Below are 20,692 nucleotides of genomic sequence, written 5' to 3'. Positions count from 1 at the left end.
GCATCGGTTTGAGTTCTCCACGGTGATTCGTGGAAGTGAAAGCAAGAAAGTTGTTACTCTTGGGTTCTTGGAACCCTAGACGGATTTGAGGCCTTTGTGGCGATTTCTTGGGAGCCTCCAATTAAGTTGTGGATGCATGCCCCAAGCTTTGTGTAAGGCCCGGTTTCCGCCTCGAAGGAAATCCCTTAGTGGAACCGTGACCTAGGCCTTTGTGGCGAGGGTCACCGGAGATTTAGGTGAGGCGCCTTCGTGGCGTTCGGTGTGTGGTGTGAGTACCGCATCTTGGGGTGAGGCCTTTGTGGCGTTGGTGTGCATCGAGCAACCACACCTCAAGGTGAGCCTCTTGTGGAGTTCGGGAGCACTAAGCCACCGCACCTCTCCAACGGAGATTAGCACTCGCAAGAGTGTGAACTTCGGGATAAATCATCGTCTCCCGCGTGCCTCGGTTATCTCTATACCCGAGCTCTTTACTTATGCACTTTACCTTGTGATAGCCATCGTGCTTGAAGTTATATATATCTTGCTATCACATAAGTTGCTTGTATTGTTTAGCATAAGTTGTTGGTGCACATAGGTGAACCCTTGCTTAGAATAAGTTGTTGGTGCACATAGGTGAACCATAGTATATAGGCTTTGGGCTTGACAAAGTAAACGCTAGTTTTATTCCGCATTTGTTAAGCCCATCTCGTTAAAGTTTTAAACCGCCTATTCACCCCCCCTGTAGGCGACATCTGTGTCCTTTCAGCGGGGGTGGGCGGCCTTGGCGAGCGGGCGGGGGCGGCGGCGGGAGGGCAGGCGCGGCGGCGGCGGGCGGCCGGGACAGGGGCTGGAGCTAGAGGAGGAAGAAGGGGGGAAAATCTAATTTGGCATATTTTGGGAATATTCTTTTTTTACAGTTTAGGTATACGGGGTCTGCTAACTCGTCCGAGTTTTCGGCCGACGAAAAGTGAATACAGGGCCCTCTACTGGTGTTTTAAGGGGTGAAAATATACGTGGCCTGTTAGACATGCTCTTAGTTCTCTCATTGATTCAAACCTCAACTATACAACTGAGTTAGAGTTTGATAGTTGAGGTAAAAAGGGAGGAACAAGTTCAAAGAGAGATAAAATGAGATAGGAATGAGAGTTGACAGAAAGGGGGTCAGAGCATCCACCGGTGGCCTCCAAATAGGCGCCGTCAGTGGCGGTGGTACTACCGTATGGGGGGCGCCAGTTGCCCCCATACCGCAGCCCCAATAGAAATTCAACTTAAAATGACATTTTGAAAACGATATTCATACAAAATTCGAACAAAATTTATACAAAAGTAACTTGAATTTAAACTAAAAAACTAAAACGAAAATCTAGCGGCACCGTGCATCGAAGGAGTTGAAGTCGAGGTTGTTGTTATCATCGATGTCGTCGCTGGATGTCCCGAAGGACCAGTCGTCGTCCTCCTCCTCCTCCTCCTCCTGAAGGAGGCACGGGCGCGGCCAAGCGCGTGCGGTCGCCGGCTGCTGACGATCCGGTGCGCGAGCTCCCGGACGTCGTAGTCCTTGTCGGCGCTCTGCAAAGGCGGTGCCTCTGACGCCATGCGCTCCGCCTATGGGAAGTACAATGGGACGCGCGGCGGATCGCCGCGGGTGCGTTGGCGGAAGCCATATTGCTGCAGCATGGCGTCGACGTCGCGACCGGGCCACCAGGCAGGACGGCCGACGTTGTTGAAGCGGTCATTCGCGCGGTAGGTTCCTCTCCACCGGCGTCAGATGGTTCCGTCGCTCCTTGATGAGGGCGCGCATCTCTGGTCCTGCCGGCGGTGGCACGGCGATGCCGGCGTTGGAGACGTGCCAACCGTGCGACAACTTGTACTATACTGGCACGGGGATGCGCTGCCAGTACAGTACATCTGCCTCATCGTAGGTGAGTTGCAGCGAGCGGAGCACGCCGCTGCCGCCGGCCTCGTCGTTGTACGACATGGCATCGGTGGGGTGCGTGGGAGAGGTAGTTGTTTGTGCGGCGTCTGCGACAATGCGGCTAGGGTTGGAAGAAGGGGAAGAAGAGAAGTGCGCGCTGGTGGGGTTTTAAGGGAGGCGGCGGACGCGCATTGAAGGCGCGTGGGGAAGGTGGGTGGACGTCGCGTGGCCAGTCGTCGCTTCGGTTTCCGTGCCAGAGGCCATTAACGCCGACAACCAACATTCCCGTGTGGTTTCCGATGTGAACCACCGCGTTCTCTCGCTGACAAGGCGCCGCCACCAGCGAAAACCATCATGTCGCGAGTCGCCGACGCGCCCGATTCGCACCCTTCGCGAAGGGGCTGACACTGGGTTGCCGGCGCTTCTATTGAACTCGATAAAAACGCCGGCGCTTTTTGAGGCGCACCGGTGCGAGCTCAGTTTCGATGTCAGCCCCCAAAATGCTATCGGGGTCACCCAAAATGCTATTGGGATCACCGGTGGAGATGCTCTCAAGGTTCACTCCGCGCTATTTGAGGTCCCACACCTATTTGAGGTCCCACACCTTGGGGTCCAGCTGAGAAATTCTTAGTTAAAGAAAAAACACGGGAAATAAGAACATCTTATTTATTGGAATGGAGGGAGCAGATAAAAGGATTACTCCCTCCATACCAATTTACATGGTAATTCCGTATTTTGAGAAACAAATTTAACTATAAATTTGATCAACGAAATATAAAAATATATCATAAAAATTATTTCATTAAATTCGTATTCAAAAAAGGTTTTTAATAATATCATTTAACTTTTTGATATATATCTTATATTTTGTTGATCAAATTAGCAGCCAACTTTTTTTTCTTGAAATACATAATTTCCCTGTAAACCGATATGGAGGTAGTACATCAAGATATACAACACAGAAAATTACAAATAAAACTCCACAATACACATGTGAACAGTACAACAGTTCGAATTTTAATCCTAAATTACAATATTGCTAACAATTGCAGCGCAAATAGCAACCACAAGTGCCTGATACGAACAAATAGGCCGTCTAGCTAGCATAGTGCCACTACACTACAGATTAACATCAACCATAACCTAGTATACATTACATGGGTTTGAAGTACTCAAATTTAAGGGAAAGGCCACATGGCCTCAGGCATGTAGTTCCTACAACCTAGATCAAGCCTTCGATGCCGTGGTACCAAGAGAGCCAGGCTCGCTGCCGTGCACCCTGAAGCGATAGATGCATGTAAGATCTGGCTGCCCGTGGTTCGAGAAGAAGTCAAGCCGAACCGTGTTGATGACCTGTGCATCAGTAGTGGTTTTGTCTAGTTGGAAGGTCTGGGCATTGCTCTTCTCAATGTCATAAGTAAACTCTCCTAAATTTGTAGCCGTAGGTTGTTGCTTATCTGAATCATCGCCTAGTCCTTGGTACCATCCGCTGACTTGGAAATCTTTGGGAGCACTAGACAGGTCATAGGCCACACTCTGGATGCACAATTCAAGATCCCGATAAGATATTACAAACAGAATGAAGAAGAAAACTGATTCAAAGGAGTAAAAGACAGGGCAGAAATAATAATTGTTCAGTAATAAGGCCAGAAAGGAAACAAACCAACAAAGTGGAAGCCATGTAAACTGAAACACGACAAATTAAGCATGCTTTGTTTTTACTATGATTTCTTTCTCGCATGGCTTGTAAATCAGTCAGTTTCTTAATGAACGGTAGGATTAAACTTTCAAAGTGAAACTAGAAATAACAATATTTAAGCTAGATAGCCATTGAGCAAAGAAGATTATCAAAATTATATTCTTAAAAAGAAGAGTAAATAACCAAGCAGTGCATTCAACACGAGAAGTATTTAACCACTCTTAGGGCTCCTTTGATTTAAAGGATAGGAAAAGCATAGGAATAGGAAAGGTATAGGATTGGAATGGCATGTCTAATTGAATCCTATAGGAAGATGAAAATTGTTTGATTGTAGCAAAAGAATTTTTCCATGAGGTATGAGCTAATGCTTTTTTCCTATAGGAATTACACTACAAGATTCCTATAGGATTTTTTCCTACAGGATATGTTCCTATGAATCAAACAACATGTATAGGAAATTTTCCCATAGGAATCAAATCCTACACAATTCCTATGCAAATCCTTTGACTCAAAGGAGCCCTTATAGATACAGAACCAGTTACACTGCTAGCACACGTTAATTCAAGAACCTCACCCTACACAGCTCCTAGTGTAACATATATATTCCCTGCATAGTCTACCAGATTGTTCCTAATAGTTAATTTCATAAAATGCAAACTAGTTTTCATACTTTTGTTTTGTATAATCTCAGTCTACTTGTTCCTAGACCCTATCAGGACCAAGCTAAATGTAATGTTATCTGATGATGAAATCAAAAAATAATGAGATTTTCCGAAACTTTCTAATAGTCGATTCATGGCATCAAAAGTGAAACTGATGTATGTCACATGGAAAATAGTGAGCTACACTGTGTGGATTATGGTAATACGATAAATAACCTTACCTTATCGACATGCTCTATAGTGACTGCCTCAGGAATGATTCCTGTCCTGAGCTTGATTTCCACAAATCCACTACTTCCTTCCAGTGCAAAACATTCTCCTGGCTGCCCAAAACTTGGCTCCAGCATTTTGTAAGCTTCACTACGACGAGGAAGAATGCTCTTAGCTTTCTTGAAAGGTTCTGAATGCTTGACGACTTTACCGCCACCAGATCCTAATGCATAATCAACCATTCCAAGGCCATCTGCTGCATGCCTTGCTATCTCCATTTCCACTATCTCCTTGGCAAATAACCTTATATCGTCCAAGGTTATCTCGGTACCAGTACCATCTAAACCCCCTTTTTTGTTTACCTGGTTCACAATCTCATCGAATTCTTTCTTAGAGACAAAACCCATGTCTCTCAGTTCACTAAGTGACTTATCCAACATGTCAGTCTTGCCTTCCAACGCTTTCATCTTTGTCTCTAACTTATTGCCCTTGTCTTCAAATTGCTTTGTGATATCCATCTTTGCTTTGCCGATCTCATCTCCTAGCTTCTTATCTAAAATGTCCAATTGTACCTGAAGCATCTTGGTTGTCTTCTTGAACCCCTCCACCTTGGATAGCCTGCTTTCCATATCAAGTGTGGCAAACGATAAATCTCCATTCTGCCATCTCCAGAGAACCTGCCCAATCCAAGCAATTGCAGTAATAAGAAGGCAAAGCTTCATAAGCACACTTAGGGCAGTTTCCCACTTGGCATTTCCTTGTTTACTAGCGCTTTTCCTTCGATGCTCAGCGGTAGCTGCTGAAGGAAATGCAGCTTTCCTTGCCTCGGATGAATATTTTGGCTTGTCAACAGCTGACTCCCCTCGGACCGCATGACCAGTATCCTTCCTGCTAGCGGTCTTATCACCCGAGACCCCATTAACTCCACCTTCAGAAAGAACCTCGGGCGCGGCTACCTTCTTTGCAACAACCGTCCGCCGCCTAACATCTTGGCTGGAATGTGAATCCACACTTAGTGCATGGTTTCCATTTGTATCTGCTGCCGGTATCGCAGCAGTTGAGGCCGACATGGTTGTGTGTTACACTGCAGTAGAACATAGCTAGATTATGAACTCGAAATGGTAATGCAAATGGAATGCAAGGGCAACAGAAAAATGGTGCTACTGCATGAAGAAAGTTGGTAATTTATCAGTGCAGAGTAACGCGAAGGATACAGTCAAAGGACCGATCTTATAGCCAGCCTTCCCATATAGTATTTTTTTGTTGGCAATTTATGAATTATGGGGGGATAATCTATCTGCCGCTAAATGTGTGTGTACATTTAGACAGCCCAAAACAAAAGCTGGTATTCACATGTGTAATATGAATTCTTAGAGATAACAGCAATGGATGGATGATTTTCTCTTTGTAAATCCAGCAATTAAATATGTGGAGAACAGAGCCGGTGGTAAAGTCGGAACAGACTACGCTATCACACATAAGGGCAGAACGTGAACAAAAAATTCTAGAACATCCTATTAGACAAGAATTAAAGCCCAGCAGTAAAATCAGAATAAAGGCAGTAAACAGTGGCATCCTCCCACAACACTCCGGGGCAAAATTCGAATTGCTACCCGGTAGCCACACCAAAAAAGCAGAGCAAAAATAACCTAGGGCGACCTAGTTGAGCAGAGTCTGCCTTATAGTTCCACACGACGCAAACCCTAATTCCCCAAGTTGAAGCAGTTCCTTCCACCACCGAGAGACAAGAGAACCCCTAAATTTCGTAAACACGCATGCGCTGCTGATACGGGCAAACCCAGAATAGATCCCCGGAGAGGGAGAACGGCCTAACTGAACAACCGAAACGTGAGGGGTTGGATCAGCCCCGAAGCAAATGAGTCGGCGGCCGACTGGTGCGGATCTCGGTTGCTCGCTGGAGCAGCAACGGGAGTCCAAGGAGCGAAACCTACTCTCGCGGCAATCTAAGGAGGGGGGTTGGTTGGTTCCTTACCTGCAGAGGAAGGAACCGGTCGGCGCCGGTGCGGCGTCACGGTGCGTGGCTGGTGAGGCCGCCGCCGCCGGCTCGGCGGAGTGTGGGGAGCGAGGGGCGAGAGTTGGGAGTGGGCGGGATTTGGGTGGAGGAGGAAGACGGAGTGGCGGCCGACGGCGACGGGTATGGTGCGTGGGAGGGAGGCTGGGGGAATTGATTCTTTGTGGAACTGAAAAGACAGATGCGACGGGGGAGGAATAGTAGGCTAGCAGCGTCTCGCACGCAACTCCCAGTCCCACTTCATCCAAGTTCAAAATGACACCGCCAAACACGAAAAAAGAAAACAGACTCATAAGATGATCCTGCTCCTCGAAATATGAGATGAATCTCTCTTTTTCTTTTTTTTGCGAAACATAACTTGCATTACTCAAATCAGGGGTTACAATCTTGGTAGCAAATATTTGCTAAACCATCTGGACCAGAGCATTGCCAAACAGCCGTACTAGCATGAGTTCTAGCGTAATTGGCCATAAAATGACTACTGCTATTCTGACTACGATTAACATGAGTAATACAAGTCTGACAGACTCTCAGCAGAGACTTAATCTCTTCTACCATTGGTGCATGGACAGATCGATCAATACCTTCAGATTTCAGCATCTTCACCGACTCAAGACAATCAGTTTCCACTAGGATTAGCAAGTTACACCAATGTATGGCTAGGGATAAACCCTCCATGATCGCATGTAGTTCAGCACCCAAAGGATCCCTACATGACTGTAGCTTCCGACATGCTGAGAGAATGATGTTACCATCATGATCACGAACAACCATGCCAGCTCCTGCATCCCCCTTATTGTCAAAGGACCCATCGGTATTAAGCTTACACCATCCAGCCCGCGGCGGCGCCCAGAGCATAGGTAGCTTGGCAGTCGGATCCTTGTGTTCATGGAAACGTTGTTCTTCTTGATCGAAAATGAACTTGCCCTTTAGAATATCTTCAGTAGGATGACACTTGATGTTAAATATGGATTCCAGGTAACTCACAAGAAAACGGCGAGAGGCTTCCAACGCCGGTGGTGGTTTATCATGGATGATCTCATTGCGGACGTGCCAAATCCGCCAAAATGTCATGAGAATCATACTTCTCACGGTGCTTGATTTATCCCACAACAGAGTCAAGAGCCATTCTACCCCGTTATTTTCAATAGAATCACCAGGAGGTAGATGCCACACTTCCATCATATAAGACCATAGCTGAACCGCCAAAGTGCATCGAACAAACGGGTGAAAATTGTCTTCGGCCTCAACTCCACACACCGGGCATTGATCAGTAACCTCCAAGGTTCGATGAATCTATTTTTGTACGCACTTCGTTCATAATTACTACGTGTTTTTTGCTTTAATCAAAATCAAAACTTATAAACTACATCTGGCTTGGGTCCAACCAAATTTTTTTGAACAAGATAGGTCCCGAAGGACCTAGAGCATGCATTATATCGTCGGTAGGAGCACAGTTACATTGAGGACCTCAAGGAAAAGAAAAATTACAACCAAGTCCGTATCTTTTGCACTAAGCACCCTGCAGAGACACGTAGAAACGCAATCGAGTCCATTGCCGACAGAAGTTGACTCTCCGGCGTTGCTGTCGCTTCCATCCTCGGGGACGAAACCACTTGAGGACGGAGCAACGCTCATCGCCACGCCATAGTCGAAGAAGATCCTTGAACGATGGAGGAGAAAGCTCGAATCAAGTCCGAGCGCAGCAGGGTGATACGTCTCCAATGTATCTATAATTTCTTATGTTTCATGCTAGTTTTATGACAATACCTACATGTTTTACTCACACTTTATAATGTTTTTATGCATTTTCCGGGACTAACCTATTAACAAGATGTCGCAGTGCCAGTTCCTGTTTTCTGCTGTTTTAGATTTCAGAAAAGTTAGTTTACGGATATTCTCGGAATTGGACGAAACAAAAGCCCACGGCCTTATTTTCCACGGAGTCTTCCAAAACACCGAAGAGGAGACGAAGAGGGGCCACGAGGCGGCCACGAGGCGGCCACCCACATGGCGGCGCGGTGGGGCCCCTGGCCGCGCCGGCCTATGGGGTGGGCCCCTCGGGCGCCCCCCGACGCTGCCCCTTCGCCTATATAATCCTCCCGACGCGAAAACCCTATCACCGAGAGCCACCATACGAGAAAAGTTCCAGAGACGCCGCCGCCGTCAACCCTACCTCGGGGGTTCGAGAGACCGCCTCCGGCACCTCGCCGGAGAGGGGAATCATCTCCGGAGGGCTCTACATCACCATGCCCGCCTCCGGACTGATGCGTGAGTAGTTCATCCTTTGACTACGGGTCCATAGCAGTAGCTAGATGGTTGTCTTCTCCTCTTGTGCCATCATGTTTAGATCTTGTAAGCTGCCTATCATGATCAAGATCATCTATTTATAATACTACATGTTGTGTTTGTTGGGATCCGATGAATATGGAATACTATGTCAAGTTGATTATTGATCTATCATATATGTTATTTATGTTCTTGCATGCTCTCCGTTGCTACTAGAGGCTCTGGCCAAGTTGATACTTGTGACTCCAAGTGGGAGTATTTATGCTAGATAGTGGGTTCATGTCTCCATTGAATCTGGGGTAGTGACAGCAACCCCTAAGGTTGTGGATGTGCTGTTGCCACTAGGGATAAAACATCAATGCTTTGTCTAAGAATATTTGTATTGTTTACGTTACGCACAGTACTTAATGCAATTGTCTGTTGTTTGCAACTTAATACCGGAAGGGGTGCGGATGCTAACTCTGAAGGTGGACTTTTTAGGCATAGATGCATGCTTGGATGGCGGTCTATGTTCTTTGTCGTAATGCCCTAAGTAAATCTCATAGTAGTCATCATGATATATGTATGTGCATAGTTATGCATTCTCTATTTGTCAATTGCCCAAGCTGTAATTTGTTCACCCAACATGCTATTTATCTTATTGGAGAGACACCACTAGTGAGCTGTGGACCCCGGTCCATTCTTTTACATCTAAAATACAATCTACTTGCAATCATTGTTCTTTTTGTTCTTCGCAAGCAAACATAATTCATCCACACTATACATTTAATCCTTTGTTTTCAGCAAGCCGGTGAGATTGACAACCTCACTGTTAAGTTGGGGCAAAGTAGTTTGATTGTGTTGTGCGGGTTCAACGTTGGCGCCGGAATCCCCGGTGTTGCGCCGCACTACACTCCTTCACCAACAACCTTCACGTGGCCTTCATCTCCCTACTGGTTCGATAACCTTGGTTTCTTACTGAGGGAAAACTTGCTCGTTGTGCTCATCATACCTTCCTCTTGGGGTTCCCAACGGACGTGTGCTATTACCATCACAAGCGACTACTTTTACGGCGGCGTTACCCGGGGGATTTCTACACTCCCTACACCACCACGTGCCATCTACTTTTACGGCGCCGTTGCCGGGGAGATCAAGACGCGCTGCAAGGGAGTCTCTCACACCCAATCTCTTTACTTTGTTTATTGTCTTGCTTTATTTTATTTTATTTGCTCTTGTTTGCTTTCTTTATATCAAAAACACAAAAAAATTAGTTACTTGTTTTACTTTATTTAATTCGGTTTTGCTTTGTTTATTTTTATTATTGCTAAAATGAGTACTACTTGAGAACACTAAGTTGTGTGACTTCACTAGCACAATTAATAATGATTCCTCATAAGTGCACTCCTATTGCTCACACCTGCTACGACGAGGGTCTATAATTTGATAGATAATATAAACATGCTTTACTCAATCTTGTTAGTAGAGAGAGCAATTTTGAAGTGTTAGACACTTGATAGATACTTGCTGCCCATCTTATGATAATTTTGTTGAACTTCTGTGAAATGCAAAAGTATAAGGATACTAGATTTGAGGATATTAATCCTATAATTCGAAACATGTTTCCTTACACTCCTTGATATGGAGGAAGGAGCTAAAAGATTTGGTCTGCATATCTTTGCCTAAAGAATTTAGTATTGATATCATGAGAGGCTAAATGTAAAGATGCTTTTATTGGAAAATATTATCCTCCTGCTAAAATTATATCTTTGAGAAGTAGCATTATGAATTTTATGCAATTGGATAATGAACATGTTGCCCAAGTGATGACCCATAAGTGTAGGGGATTGTGGAGGGGAGATTAAGACATCAATACCTTGCAAGCTCCTAGGAATGCATGAAGCTCTAGAAAATAACTATGGTTGGCTTGTTCCTGAAAATTTGTTTGATGAGAATAGCAAGTCTAAGAGTAATGAAAAAGGATCCTCTGAAACTTACATAGATAAGATAAAATGCATAGTTGAGAAAACTCCAAACCCCTCTGTTGATGCTTCATCTCTTGATAATACTTGATACATACTTTCTGCGCCTTGCTGAAAGGCGTTAAAGAAAAGCGCTTATGGGAGACAACCCATTATTTTACTTCTACACTTTGTTTTATATTTGAGTCTTGGAAGTTGTTACTACTGTAGCAACCTCTCCTTATATTTATTTTATTGCATTGTTGTGCCAAGTAAAGTCTTTGATCGTAAAGTCAATACTAGATTTGGATTACTGCGCAGGAACAGATTTCTTGCTGTCACGAAATTGAGCCGCCCCTGCTGTAGAAAATTTATAAAAATCTGCAAATTTACGTGCGTGATCATCAGATATGTACGCAACTTTCATTCAATTTGGGAATTTTCATCTGAGCAAGTCTGGTGCCTCTAAAAAATTCGTCTTTACGGACTGTTCTGTTTTGACAGATTCTGCCTTTTATTTCGCATTGCATGTTTTGCTATGTTTGATGGATTTCTATGTTCCATTAACTTTCAGTAGCTTTGTGAAATGTCCAGAAGTGTTAAGAATGATTATGTCACCTCTGAATATATGAATTTTCAATTATGCACTAACCCTCTAATGAGTTTGTTTCGAGTTTGGTGTGGAGGAAGTTTTAAAGGGTCAAGAGAGGAGGATGATACAATATGATCAAGAAGAGTGAAAAGTTTAAGCTTGGGGATGCCCCCGTGGTTCATCCCTGCATATTTTAAGAAGACTCAAGCATCTAAGCTTGGGGATGCCCAAGGCATCCCTTCTTCATCGACAACTTATCAGGTCACCTCTAGTGAAACTATATTTTTATTCTGTCACATCTTATGTGCTTTACTTGGAGCGTCTATTTGTTTTTGTTTTTGTTTTTGTTTGAATAAATTCGGATCCTAGCATTCTTTGTTTGGGATAGAGACACGCTCTGCTGTTTCGTATGAACACATATGTTCTTAGCTTTACTTTTAATGTTCATTCGAAAGGTTGAACTACTTCATTCATTGTTATATGGTTGGAAACGGAAAATGCCGCATGTGGTAAATGGTATAATGTCTTGAATAATTTGATACTTGGCAATTGTTGTGCTCATATAGATCATGTTTAAGCTCTTGCATCATGTACTTTGTACCTATTAATGAAGAACTACATAGAGCTTGTTAAAATTTGGTTTGCATGATTGGTCTCTAGAGTCTAGATATTTTCTGGTTGAGGTGTTTGAACAACAAGGAGACAATGTAAAGTCTTATAATGCTTACAATATGTTCATATGTGAGTCTTGCTGCACCGTTTTATACTTGAGTTTGCTTCAAACAACCTTGCTAGCCTAGCCTTGTATTGAGAGGAATTCTTCTCGTGCATCCAAATCCTTGAGCCAATAACCATGCCATTTGTGTCCACCATACCTACCTACTACATGGTATTTCTCTGCCATTCCAAAGTACATTACTTGAGTGCTACCTTTAAAATTCTATCCTTTGTCTTTGCAATATATAGCTCATGGGAAAATAGCTTTAAAAACTATTGTGGTGAAGAATATGTACTTATGTATCTTATTTCTTAATAAGTTGCTTGTTGAGCGGTAACCATGTTTCTGGGGATGCCATCAACTTTTACCTTTGTTGAATATCTGTTATCACCAGATTTTAGACAAATCCAGAGGTGGGCCGGGCTTGGAAGATTACATGTGGAAGATTTCTGAAGCGGCCTGGCACGAAGGGTTTGGGCTGAATTGCCCGTGTATCTTTATTTAGTAGTTTATTATCTTAGATAAGGGTTAGAGTTTGTATCGTGCACGATGGGATATTCCCACGTTAGAAAGTCCCCTGGACTATAAATATGTACCTAGGGTTTATGGAATAAACAACAACTCACGTTCAACCCCAAAACAAACCAATCTCGGCGCATCGCCAACTCCTTCGTCTCGAGGGTTTCTATCGGGTAGCGACATGCTGCCTAGATCGCATCTTGCGATCTAGGCAGCACAAGCCCCACGTTGTTCATGCGTTGCTCGTACTGAAGCGCTTTTGATGGCGAGCAACGTAGTTATCATTAGATGTGTTAGGGTTAGCATTGTTCTTCGTTTAAGCATGCTTACGTAGTGCAACCCTTGCATATCTAGCCGCCCTCACGCCTGTCTCAGGTGTGGGGCGGCACCCCGCTTGATCATTATTTAGTAGATCTGATCCGTTACGATTGCTCCTTGTTCTACAAGGATTAGTTTAATATCTGCAATAGTTAGGCCTTACAAAGGGGGGAGGATCCAAGTGGCACGTAGGGTGGCGTTCGCAAGTCCTAAACGGGATGTTCCGAGGATCAACTTCATGTTGGTTTTTAGGCCTTGTTTAGGATCGGCTTACGAGCACCGTGCGTGGCCGCGAGGCCCAACCTCGGAGTAGGATGATCCGATTATGCGGTGAAAACCCTAAATCGTCGTAGATCTAATTAGCTTTGTCTTGATCAAGCAGGACCACCAAGTATTCGTGCACCCCGTACGAATCATGGGTGGATCGGCTCTTTGAGCCGATTCACGAGATAACCCGAGAGCCGATCGAGGCTCGTATTTAATGTTTACATGTATGCCCTCGCAGAAACTAAGCGAGGCATCCCCATCACCTTCCTGACCAGGTATAGGTCAGGTGGCACGCCCTTGCACTTCACATCGCCGCGTGTGACCAGAAGAGCATTGCGGGCCGTCGCTCGGAGGGGTCTTAGCCAGCCGCAGCTCTAGGCTCTTCCCGGCTCTACGGTGTTGACAAGGCCGCTGCCCGCCGGTGGGTTTTGGCAGTCAACACATTTCGGCACGCCGGTGGGACCATCGTCTACATCAACCACATCGCCATCTACATCCGAGATGGCGGACGGCACGCCGATCACCTACGAGGATCCGCCCGACGAGCTCAAGAAGCAATACAACGAGATCAAGGCCACCCTCGAAGCCGACCTCATCGGCTCTTTCGGAGAACCCGTTCCCATGGCATCGGATGGAAGGGGTTCTCACCGCAAGGTGCGCTCGATGGGATAGACCTCTCTACCCCGTCGGAGGAACGCACCAGGGGTCCGCGGCGAGAGATCAACTACCCGGTGGCTCACTCGCTACACCGCCACTCGAGAACTTGGTCAACGTGTTGGAGCGTGTTGCTCGCGCGTGATCCAGGAGATCATGAGCCACCGCACTCGCCGTCGGGACTAGCTCTCGGGACTCATCAAGGAGAGTTGCCACTCCGAGTCCCGTCCACCGCTGCCATATGCGTTGGCAGCACTCGCTGAAGTGCCGACTACACCGGCATTCCTCGTCTACGAGGATTGGTGGCGACCCTAGTGACTACCGAGTTCTTAATGGAGGCGCCTAAGGAGATCCCTCAAGGATACGCGTGTATGTATGTGCCGGATTGTGGTGACCGGGCACTCACAAACCAGGCCACAACATCGGGGACTCCGGCGAAGACAGGAGGAACGTCGGCGACGAGCTTGAGAAGCGTACGTGGCTAACTAAATGCGCCACACCGACGAAACTCCCGAGCCCAGCTCCTGCAGCTCGGCCCGGAGCTGGAAAAGCAAACATGGCTGGCCAAGTACGCCACCCCGGCGAATCTTCGGAGTGCAACTCCTACGGCCAGCACAACGGATCGGATCGGCACCATACCGAGAGACCAGCTCGGCATGATGCCGAAAAGAAGGGCGATCGGCTATTCCAAGCCGTACCCCGACGATTACGAGATGATCCCGCTGCCACCTAAATATCGGCTCCACGACTTCTCCAAATTCAAGTGGATCGGATGGCTCCAGCTCCATCGAGCACGTCAGCCCGATATTTGGCTCAACTAGGACCGGCTTCGGTGTCGGATCAGCTACGCGTGAGGCTCTTTTCACAGTCCCTCACGGGATCGGCTTTTGGATGGTACACCTCTTTGCCGACGAAACTCCATCCGAGTCTTGGAAGCAATTGGAAGAACAGTTCCATATGCAATACCATTCGAAGCTTCCGAGTCCGGCATTGCCGATCTAGCACAACTACGTCGAAGCGCGGGGAAACGGTGACAGAATACATCCAGCGCTTCAGGAATCTTAGGAACCGATGTTATTCGGTTCGTATAACCGAAAAGGAAGCGATCGAGTTGGCGGTAGCAGTGCCTTGCAACACAGCTCAAGGACATGGCCTCCCAAGCGGATTATCCTCGCCGGCGCACATGGTTCGAAACTATCGGCATATGAACAGCGCCATCCCGACTGTACCAAGACAAGTTCAAGCGTGCGATAGTTATGGTCGATACAGAGGAAGATGAAGTGCCTGCGGGAGACCAAGAAATAGCAGTGGCCGAGTGGACTCGGGGAGGAACCCCCGTGGCCTGCAAATGGGTAAAGCCACCAGGGCCACCCAGGGGATTTGATTTTGACGTGACCAAGACTGAACAAATCTTCGACCTCCTGCTCAAGGAGAAACAGTTGACGATTCCTGAAGGTCTCAAGTTCCCCACGGCGAAAGAGCTAAACGGAAAGCCGTACCGCAAATTCCACAACTCGCTTTCCCATGCCACCAACGACCGCCGGGTGTGGCGTCGGCACATCCAAGCGGCGATAGAGAAGGGGCGGCTAATTTTCAACCGAGACGCCATGAAGGTCGACACCCAACCCTTCCCCGCCGTTAACATGGTAGAAATCACCTACTCCGAAGGTTGCCGCCGGGTCCCTCGTTCAGCATCAACATGGTAGGACCCGGAAACCACTCGGCAAAGATGGAGATGAGGGCAGCTGCTCTCATAGCAAGGATACAGAGGAGGCCGCTCCACGCGATCGGCTCCGTCATGATGGCAAGCGCTATGTCACGGAGGGAGAGGTGAAGAATATAAGATATCGGCGACCCTCTCTCGATCACCTCCTCAACAAATATGTGAGTCGAGTATGACCAACGCCGACGGTCCAATTACGATGATAGAGGAGATCGTCCGGCTAGAGAAGCCGAAGATATCGTCGGCAGGATCGCGATGAGGAGGAGCACGAGCGCCGTGCCACGGAAGCATCAAGGGAGCAAGATGACAACGCCGGACATTGGGACTGCCCCTTCTTCGTACACTCGCTGGGATTCAGGAATGAGCCGATTGCCCACAATCGGCAATTGCCCGAATGCAACAATAAAAAGAAGGAGGCAGCCAACGTGTCCGTGTTCGAGCGCCTAGGGCCTCTCCCGCCACAAAGCAAACGCGCCGAGTCACCTCGTTGGGCAGATCTTGAGGATTCGGAAGACGAGGGAGAAGTGGAAGAAGACAGTACCACCGGCCAAGGTGGTGCCCTGACGGACTCAGCCGTTCCCGAAAGCGCAGGGTTCAGCGATTGCGCGGCCTGGAGGAAGCCGAAAGGTTGTACCTGCATACGCTAAGGAAGGCACGGCCTGATTTGGCTGCAAAGGTTCAGCGAACCCTGGATGAAGAGGGTCGTCCACGGAAAATGGAGTGGCGCCCCAAACAGAGGAAAGCCAATGATGAGACATCGGTCGGCACAAACATGGTACTCGTCTTGCCGACGGAGCTTAGCCCGCCACGACTCTACGGAGCACTCAAGGTGGACGATAGCAAGCGCATCAAGTCGAGGTTGGGTTGGTTTTATCCAGCTCGACCAAGTAGCAAGATCAAACCAATGAGCAAACCGGAGAGAGGCTGATCCTTGTGATAGGCCCCAAAAAATTTATGAAGGGAACTTACAAAACCTTCAACGAGCAAGCAACGTGGAGGCCGATTCCAAGCAATCGGCCAAAATTATCCTCACCCACCATTCTCGCTCGGGTTCAACATGTTATCCAACGAGCCGATACCATCAATTCTCTTGACAGAATCGGCTCGGGGGCACCTGTGTAGATAAAATACGAGGATATGCAACGGAAGCATCTCATCTTCGGTGATGGGTATTGGAATATGGGGGCCGAGGCACAGGTCGGCCGTAAAAAAAAAAAGTGAAAATTCGAAATTTTTCGAGCACAGCCGATGCAGCAGGCATCGACTTAAGGATATAACAGCCGATGCATGGTCATCGACTCAAGAGGAGTAACTGTTACGATCAGAGGGTCAATGGAGCACAAAGGGAGGTTTTTTTTTTATGAAGGAACTCCTCAATGGAGCAGTTTTGGAAGCTCAGATCCTCTCTTCAAGAACAATATCAGGAGCAGCATGGGCGCGCGGATCAGGTCCATCAAAGGAAAGGAGCCTATCTGGCCGGCAGGAACTGAAGAAACTCGGGCGGCAGCTCGCCTTGAAGGTTCTCTGCTTTGGGAAGCCGATTTATGTTCAAATCGGCTATCTCGGCATAAGAAGCTCCCTCAGACATGATCGAGCCCAGGTCCATACAGCTACTGCTTTGCCTCGGCTAAGACTCGGGGGCAACAAGCCCGGAAGATGCCTCGTGTTTAAGAGCCGATTAGAGTCACCTCGGCCGCGGCTGCGTCATGATCGTCTCGGGGACGGAACTGGGAAGGAAAAGCCGTCGTCTAGTACAGGGCTTGGACTGTGCTGTTGCTGCAAGAAAAGGAAAGGGACTGGATTCTCAAAATAGCCGATGAGTTGTTGTCGGCTAAGGAATTGCGAAGAATTCTGGTCAGATATCTAATCGCAGGGAAGCTCTTAGCCTACGAGCTAATTAGAATCCGGTTTCCTCGGCGTTCAAAAGAGAAGAAGTCCGACGCGTTACTATCGGTCTTAGCATGACAAACGGAAGGAATGAAATTGGAGCGATTAAAGGATGACTGGAAAGAACAATTTCATTAATTCCAAGGAGCAGCTTTACAAGAAAGAGCCGATGGCTCTCAAAAGAGGGATCTGGTGCCTAGTGCACTGCTACTACTAGTCCTATACTACTAGTCGTCGCTGTCCTCGTCATCGCCGCCGTCGACGTCGTCGGCCGCTGCTCCCGGGGAGCTCCTCGTCGCTGCTGCCCTGCCCTTGGCCGAGCCTTTTCCTCCTCGTCATCATCATCATCCTCGCCGTCCGCCCGAGAGCGGAAGCGCTTGGTCGGCGGATACCCGATGGAGGAGGAGGAGTCATCCTCCTCCTCTTCCTCTTCGTCATCATCTTCGTCCTCGCTGTCCGCCCACATGCGGGGGCGCTTCTTCGGCGGGAGCTTGGCGGAGGGGAGGCCTTGGCCTTCGCCGCTTCTCCTTCTTTCTCCTCCTTGTCCGGAGGAGAAGGGATTCACCGCGGGGTGGAGGCTGTCCTCGTTCTTCTTCTTCGGCGAAGATTGGGGGAAGAGTTTTGAGAAGGAAGAGGAAGAGGAAGACATTGCTACAGGAGGAGAGGGTTTTTTGGTGCCGATAGCGATGGGATGGAATAGAGAGCTAACCGATCGGCACGGTTAAATAATGAGAAATCCGGTGAAAGTTTAATGCCATTACAGCTTCCAAGGGATCGATGCCAAAGCCGTCGAATTTTTAGAGAAGCTGAGAAGACAGGGCATAATGATGACGGATGTCGTAACGGCTCTCGCTCTGCCACGACATGACCCTTCGAAGGGAAAGCATAATGATTTTGGAAATGTTATTTCCAAAACCAGGGGGCATGTGTTATCACCAGCATTTTAGACAAATCCGGAGGTGGGCCGGGCTTGGAAGATTACATGTGGAAGATTTCCGAAGCGGCCCGGCACGAAGGGTTTGGGCTGAATTGCCCGTGTATCTTTATTTAGTAGTTTATTATCTTAGATAAGGGTTAGAGTTTGTATCGTGCACGATGGGATATTCCCACGTTAGAAAGTCCCCTGGACTATAAATATGTACCTAGGGTTTATGGAATAAACAACAACTCACGTTCAACCCCAAAACAAACCAATCTCGGCGCATCGCCAACTCCTTCGTCTCGAGGGTTTCTATCGGGTAGCGACATGTCGCCTAGATCGCATCTTGCGATCTAGGCAAGCACAAGCCCCACGTTGTTCATGCGTTGCTCGTATCGAAGCGCTTTTGATGGCGAGCAACGTAGTTATCATTAGATGTGTTAGGGTTAGCATTGTTCTTCGTTTAAGCATGCTTACGTAGTGCAACCCTTGCATATCTAGCCGCCCTCACGCCTGTCTCAGGTGTGGGGGCGGCACCCCGCTTGATCATTATTTAGTAGATCTGATCCGTTACGATTGCTCCTTGTTCTACAAGGATTAGTTTAATATCTGCAATAGTTAGGCCTTACAAAGGGGGGGAGGATCCAATGGCACGTAGGGTGGCGTTCGCAAGTCCTAAACGGGATGTTCCGAGGATCAACTTCATGTTGGTTTTTAGGCCTTGTTTAGGATCGGCTTACGAGCACCGTGCGTGGCCGCGAGGCCCAACCCTGGAGTAGGATGATCCGATTATGCGGTGAAAACCCTAAATCGTCGTAGATCTAATTAGCTTTGTCTTGATCAAGCAGGACCACCAAGTATTCGTGCACCCCGTACGAATCATGGGTGGATCGGCTCTTTGAGCCGATTCACAGGATAACTCCGAGAGCCGATCGAGGCTCGTATTTAATGTTTACATGTATGCCCCTGCAGAAACTAAGCGAGGCATCCCCATCACCTTCCCCGACCGGGTATAGGTCGGTGGCACGCCCTGCACTTCACATCGCCGCGTGTGACCAGAAGAGCATTGCGGGCCGTCGCTCGGAGGGGTCTCAGCCAGCCGCAGCTCTAGGCTCTTCCCGGCTCTACGGTGTTGACAAGGCCGCTGCCCGCCGGTGGGTTTTGGCAGTCAACAATATCATGTGAGTTGCTATGCATGTTCGTCTTGTCTGAAGTAAGGGCGATTTTCATGATCAAATGGTTTGAGTATGCATATTGTTAGAGAAGAACATTGGGCCGCTAACTAAAGCCATGATTCATGGTGGAAGTTTCGGTTTGGACAATTAATCCTCAATCTCTTATGAGAATTTTAAGCGTTGTTGAATGCTTATGCATTAAAGAGCGATCAATTATCCGTTGTCTATGTTGTCCCGGTATGGATGTCTAAGTTGAGAATAATCAAAAGCGAGAAATCCAATGCGAGCTTTCTCCTTAGACCTTTGTACGAGCGGCATAGAGGTACCCCTTTGTGACACTTGGTTGAAACATATGCTATGCAATGATAATCCATGTTAATCCAAGCTAATTAGGACAAGGTGCGAGCACTATTGGTATACTATGCATGAGGCTTGCAACTTATAGGATATCTTATACATAACACATATGATTTATTACTACCGTTGACAAAATTGTTTCATGTTTTCAAAATGAAAAGCTCTAGCACAAAAATAGTAATCCATGCTTCCCTCTGCGAAGGGCCATTCTTTTACTTTATTGTTGAGTCAGTTCACCTATTCTTTCTATCCCAGAAGCAAACACTTGTATCAAGCTGTAGCATTGATTCTTAGATGTTTACCTATTGCACTTGTTATATTACTTTATGTTGACAATTATCCATGAGACTAAACTTTATCTCTTAATTCTAAATCTACCATAATATACAGATACACGGGCAATCTAGCCCAAATTCTCGCACAAGACCGATTCAGAGACACTTCAAATGTATGTCCTCTAAGCCCTTCTTCGATCACGGCCCATCTCCGGACTTGGTTAAAATCTTGTGATAACAGAACCCTAGACGGCTTAGTGGTCTTTGTGGCATTCTTGGGGTCTCCAATTAAGTTCTGGAGATTGCCTCAAGTTTGTAGCTTTGTGTCTTAGTGGTGTTCTTGGGGCCTCCAATTAAGTTGGAGAGATTCCTCAAGTGCAAGGCCTTTGTGGCGGAATATTGGGAGCCTCTGATATGTCCCAAACGTATCTATAATTTCTTATGTTCCATGCTACTTTTATGATGATACTCACATGTTTTATACACATTATATGTCATTATTATGCATTTTCCGGCACTAACCTATTGACGAGATGCCGAAGAGCCAGTTGATGTTTTCTGCTGTTTT

The 20,692-nt window shown here is 47.1% G+C and overlaps 1 protein-coding gene across 1 annotated transcript; it reads right to left on the bottom strand.

Moving 5' to 3' along the window:
• Window positions 1-2,843: 2,843 nt before the first annotated feature.
• Window positions 2,844-6,541, bottom strand: LOC124708141 (SUN domain-containing protein 1-like). Its single transcript, XM_047239830.1, has 3 exons — window positions 6,456-6,541; window positions 4,474-5,546; window positions 2,844-3,427 (listed from the first exon to the last, which is right to left on the bottom strand). The coding sequence occupies exons 2-3, from the start codon at window positions 5,530-5,532 to the stop codon at window positions 3,119-3,121; spliced, it is 1,368 nt and encodes a 455-aa protein (XP_047095786.1). The 5' UTR covers window positions 5,533-5,546; window positions 6,456-6,541; the 3' UTR covers window positions 2,844-3,118.
• Window positions 6,542-20,692: the final 14,151 nt, after the last annotated feature.

This window comes from Lolium rigidum, chromosome 4, assembly GCF_022539505.1.
Source record: "Lolium rigidum isolate FL_2022 chromosome 4, APGP_CSIRO_Lrig_0.1, whole genome shotgun sequence".
In the NCBI taxonomy this organism is placed as follows: domain Eukaryota; kingdom Viridiplantae; phylum Streptophyta; class Magnoliopsida; order Poales; family Poaceae; genus Lolium; species Lolium rigidum.
Note: the sequence above shows the minus strand (reverse complement) of the source record. Positions and strands in the feature narration are given on the sequence as shown.